We start from the raw sequence: 5,446 nt of genomic DNA on the forward strand, positions 1-5,446 counted from the left end.
TGTGATTCCTGAGCTGCAACTTTGAGGCATCAGTTGGTCTAAAAGAAGCCTTCTGAGGGGCCTTCAGCCGCTCCTCTGCCCATGGAGAGCACCAGCATCACCTCTGCTGGACCATCAGGGTTGCTCTGACCTGCCCTTTTGCACCTGCGAACAGGAACATGAACCCAGCCCCTGCCCTGCAAACAGGCAGGTGTCTGTAGGGCCAAGGTGAGTGCACAGAGGTTGGGATGGGCTCTGTGAGTGCTGACAGGATAAGACACGGCACAGGGAAACACTTCCCAGGAGGAAAATCTCCTGGCAGCAGGGATATGACATGGGAACGAGAGGAAACTTAAACCAGAAATGTTGTGGGAGGGAGAATTCCGCAGACTCCGTACAATCCCCTCCAATGCAGACCCCTTCCCCTGAGCAAGCCCCCCCGTGCCTCCTCTCCCACCAAAGCCTCTGCCCTCAGGGCTGTGGGGTCCAAGGCATGAACCACCTCCTCTGCAGCCAGAGCTCCAGCAGAGCCGTGGTGCAGCTCTCCAGCCACCTGCCCCGTTCTCCCTGCAGAGCAGCGGGGCTGAGAGCGACTGCCCAGCAGTGTCGGTGTCTGGGAGGTGACAGGCACGGCTGGGTACGGGTGATGCTGTCCCGAGCGCCCGGCTGCCTCTGCCCTGGCTTCCTTCAGCCAGACCCTCGCTGCAGTTTCCCTTGTTTCTCCACTTGTCTGTGTTATTGCTGCTCTTTTCTTGTTCTCACTCTCAGGCTCTCTGGGGATGGGAGTTTCAGCTGCAGAGTCACACGTTGATCTTGTGCGTCCTCCCATGCACGTGTGTCCATGGGAACAAGGGTCCCAGCTTTTGCCTGTGCGGCTGTGGACAATGCAGCCTGTGGGGCTGGGGAATCAGCTGGTTTTCCCTTCGTGAGATAACATCATGAAAAAACTGATGTATCTCCTTGAGGTGTCCTTCCAAGCTGTGAGCTGCCCTCCAGGATGCAAATCTGTCCCATAGCATCTTTGTGTTACCTGAAAGCCCCATGGAGAAGCGCAGAGACGCTATGACCAAGGAAATGCTGTTGGGTTGGTGAAATGAGCCCTGTGTGTCCTGGGCTGGAAGTGGTTGCCGAGATATTGAGAAAGGGTGAGACATTTAGTTGTCTGCAGTGGATCCCTCTGCTCTCAGCAGGTTCTACTGACGTTTCAGGGAAACATTGAGGGCGTGTGATCGCCCTCCATCTCAGAAAGGCGCAAGCCCAGTATGTCAGGGGCTGAGGGACAGCCCAGCTCCCCTCTCTCTGTACTAAGCCACAGGCAATCCTCTTGCCTTGCAGGATTCACTCTGCTCTCCCTGAGTGCAGCAGGAATACTGAGGGTTTCTGACATCCCACAATGGGACGGAGGGAATTTTTTTTTCAAAAAAGCTCTCAGTTGGCCTCTGCCTCCCTCACTCCTTCGAAGAGGGAGTGCAGGTACTGGCACACCCTTGTGCATTGGGCATGGTTTTATCTGACAAAGTCAAACACCAGGACTGGCCCCTGCTTCCAGCGTTCCCGTGAACCCTCTGCTGCAGAGCAGGGCTGACTCCTCGGCACCAGTGGGCAGAGGCCCAGCTCCTCATGGCACGTTCAACCAGCACGGTAGCAGAGCTTCAGCCATGGAGCTGAGGGAAGGTCTCCTAGAAAAGGAATACTGGGGGTAAGGCGTGTAGCAGGGAAGGGTCTGTAGGAAAAGGCTTTGGTTTTGCTGCTAAAAGTCTCCCATAACTTGTCAATGACTTTTTTTCCTTGCAGGGGTCTCCATGCCCAGAGGCAGCAAATGTCCAACAGCAACTCCATCGCACAGCTCCATGGGGTTCCATGAGAACTGGAGTAGGTTTTGCTCTGAGACGTCCACCGTAACTTGTCACTGCCTTTTCTTCCTTGGACAGGTTCCAGTGCGCAGAGGAAGCAAATGTCCAACAGCAGCTCCATCACCCAGTTCCTCCTCCTGGCATTCGCAGACACACGGGAGCTGCAGCTCTTGCACTTCGGGCTCTTCCTGGGCATCTACCTGGCTGCCCTCCTGGGAAACGCACTCATCATCACCGCCATCGCCTGTGACCACCGCCTCCACACCCCCATGTACTTCTTCCTCCTCAACCTCTCCGTTCTTGACCTGGGATCCATCTCCACCACTGTCCCCAAATCTCTTGCAGTTTCCCTCTGGGAATCCAGGGCCATCTCCTACTGGGGATGTGCTGCACAGCTCTTGTTCTTTCTCTTCTTTATCACCGCAGAGTTTTATCTTCTCACTGTCATGTCCTACGACCGCTACGTTGCCATCTGCCAACCCCTGCACTACGGGACCCTCCTGGGCAGCAGAGCTTGTGTCCACATGGCAGCAGCTGCCTGGGGCAGTGGGTTTCTCAATGCTCTCCTGCACACGGCCAATACATTTTCCCTACCCCTCTGCCAGGGCAATGTCCTGGACCAGTTCTTCTGTGAAATCCCCCAGATCCTCAAGCTCTCCTGCTCACACTCCTACCTCAGGGAAGTTGGGCTTCTTGTGGTCAGTGCCTGTTTAGGCTTTGGGTGTTTTGTTTTCATTGTGGTGTCCTATGTGCAGATCTTCAGGGCCGTGCTGAGGATCCCCTCTGAGCAGGGGCGGCACAAAGCCTTTTCCACGTGCCTCCCTCACCTGGCCGTGGTCTCCCTGTTTCTCAGCACTGCAGTGTTTGCCCACCTGAAGCCCCCCTCTATCTCCTCCCAAGTTCTAGACCTTATGGTGGCTGTTCTGTACTCACTGGTGCCTCCAGCTGTGAACCCCCTCATCTACAGCATGAGGAACAAGGAGCTCAAAGGTGCAGTGTGGAAACTGATGACCAGATGATTTTCTGAAACAATAAGCTGTCTTCTTCTACAAATCACTGTTAACATAACTCATTATATGTCAAGCTCATGTACTGTAGTTTATGTTAGTTTTAATTCTGTGTTTAGGCCTTTGTTTGGTTTTTGTTGTTTTTTTCTTTTTTGGTTTACTTTGTATAATGTTTTCTACCAAAAAAACCAACTTGTTTTGCTGTTTCGAATTATGCATTTTTCCAAATCTGTGAAATCTACATACTGTATAAATGAGGACCTGCTCTCTCTTTGTATTAAAATAAAATATAGAACCATCCAGCGACCTGTTGCCCAAAATCCTTCCTCTCAGGCTTTCTCTGGAGCTGCAGGGCAATGCCTGTGAGCAGAGGTGGAGGGGAAAGAGTCCGAGCACAGCAGCTCTGTCAGCGAGCACCAACCTTGGTCTTTTCCAATTCGGTCTCTTTCCACACCCACACTTGCCTTCTGAGCCCTTGCCTTGCTATGGAGCCCGAGTGCTCTGGCAGCTCATCCTCCTGCTGTGTGGCAGCCCTGGACCACAGGTCGGGACAGGCACTGGGCAATTCCCTTCCAGAGCTGAACTCCCTAACAGTACCTCACAGAATCACAGAATCTTCTTGGTTGGAAGGGACCTTTGAGATCATCGAGTCCAACCACAAAAAAAAAAAAAACCCACACCAAAAAACCACCACCAAAACAAACCAAAGAACAAAAAACACCAAAACCAAAACCACACAAAACAAACACCCACAATCACACACCACACCCATCCACAAACAGACACAACCCAACAATCTCGGGCACTAGAGCATGCCCTGAAGTGCCATGTCTACACGTTCCTTAAATCCCTCCAGGGATGGTGACTCCACCACCTCCCTGGGCAGGCTGTTCCAGTGCCTGACCACTCTCTCAGTAAAGTAATTCTTCCCAATATCTAACATAAACCTCCCCTGCCCCAACTTCAGACCATTCCCTCTGGTCCTGTCTTTATTCCCTTGGGAGAAGAGGCCAACACCCACCTCTCTACACCCTCCTTTCAGGGAGTTGTAGAGGGCAATGAGGTCTCCCCTCAGCCTCCTCTTCTCCAAACTAAACATGCCCAGTTCCCTCAGCCTCTCCTCGTATGACTTGTTCTCCAGACCCCTCACCAGCTTGGTGGCTCTCCTCTGGACACGCTCCAGCAGCTCAATGTCCTTCCTGTAGTGAGGGGCCCAGAACTGAACACAGCCCTCGAGGTGAGGCCTCACCAGTGCCCAGTACAGAGGCACCATCACTGCCCTGCTCCTGCTGGCCACGCTGTTCCTGATACAGGCCAGGATGCCATTGGCCTTCTTGGCCACCTGGGCACTCTGCTGGCTCATGTTAAGCCGGCTGTCCACCAACACCCCCAGGTCCTTTTCTGCTGGGCAGCTTTCCAGCCACTCTTCCCTGAGCTTGTAGCGTTGCCTGGGGTTGTTGTGACCGAAATGCAGGACCCGGCACTTGGCCTTATTCAACCTCATCCCACTGGCCTTGGCCCAATGATCCAACCTGTTCAGGTCCCTCTGTAGAGCCTGCCGACCCTCAAGCAGATCAACACTCCCACCTGGTTTGCTGTCATCTGCAAACTTACTGAGGGTGCACTCAATCCCCTTATCCAGATCATCAATAAAGATATTAAACAAGACTGGCCCCAAAACTGAGCCCTGAGGGACACCACTGGTGACCGGCCACCAACTGGATTTCACCCCATTAATCACAACTCTCTGGGCACGGCCATCCAGCCAGGTTTTTACCCAGTGAAGAGGACATTTGTCTGTGCCATGATTTGCCAGCTTCTCCAGGAGAACGCTCTGGGGGACGGTGTCAAAGGCCTCACCAAATCCAGGTAGACAACGTCCACAGCCTTCCCCGCATGGAGAAGGCCGGTCACATGGTCATAAAAAGAGACCAAGTTGGTTAAGCAGGACCTCCCTTTCATAAACCCATGCTGGCTGGCCCTGGTCCCTCGGCTGCCCTGCACTTGTTGTGAGAGCTCACTCAAGATGATCCTCTCCATGATCTTTCCCGGTACCGAGGTCAGGCTGACAGGCCTATAGTTTCCCGGATCCTCCTTCCGGCCCTTCTTGTAGATGGGCATCACATTGGCCACCCTCCAGTCATCTGGTACCTCTCCTGTTGACCAGGATTGTTGATAGATAATGGAGAGAGGCTTGGTGAGCTGTCCTGCCAGCTCCCTGAGTACCCTTGGGTGAATCCCATCCGGCCCCATGGACTTATGCGTGTCCAGGTGCATAAGCAAATCATTAACTACTTCCTCCTGGATTACGGGGGGGTTGTTCTGCTCTCCATCCTTATCTTCCAGCCCAGGAGGCTGAACACGCTGGGGGTAGCTGGTCCGACTATTGAAGACATAGGCAAAGAAGGCATTAAGTATCTCAGCCTTCTCCTCGTCCTTGGTCGCAATGTTTTCCCCGCATCCAGTAAGGGATGGAGATTCTCCCTGACTCTCTTTTTGTCGACATATTTATAAAAACTTTTTTTGTTGTCCCTTATATTAATGGCCAGGTTGAGTTCCAGCTGGGCTTTTGCCTTCCTAATTTTTTCTCTGTATAACCTAACAAGA

At 53.0% G+C, this 5,446-nt stretch overlaps 1 protein-coding gene across 1 annotated transcript; it reads left to right on the forward strand.

Moving 5' to 3' along the window:
- Positions 1–1,933: 1,933 nt before the first annotated feature.
- On the forward strand, positions 1,934–2,851 carry LOC141478482 (olfactory receptor 14J1-like). Its single transcript, XM_074167524.1, has one exon. The coding sequence runs from the start codon at positions 1,934–1,936 to the stop codon at positions 2,849–2,851; it is 918 nt and encodes a 305-aa protein (XP_074023625.1).
- The last annotated feature ends 2,595 nt before the right edge of the window (positions 2,852–5,446 follow it).

This window comes from Numenius arquata, unplaced genomic scaffold (assembly GCF_964106895.1).
Source record: "Numenius arquata unplaced genomic scaffold, bNumArq3.hap1.1 HAP1_SCAFFOLD_49, whole genome shotgun sequence".
Lineage (NCBI taxonomy): Eukaryota > Metazoa > Chordata > Aves > Charadriiformes > Scolopacidae > Numenius > Numenius arquata.

Excerpts from the sequence above, each read along its gene's own strand:
- LOC141478482 (XM_074167524.1), top strand. The coding sequence starts at position 1,934 with ATGTCCAACAGCAGCTCCATCACCCAGTTCCTCCTCCTGGCATTCGCA.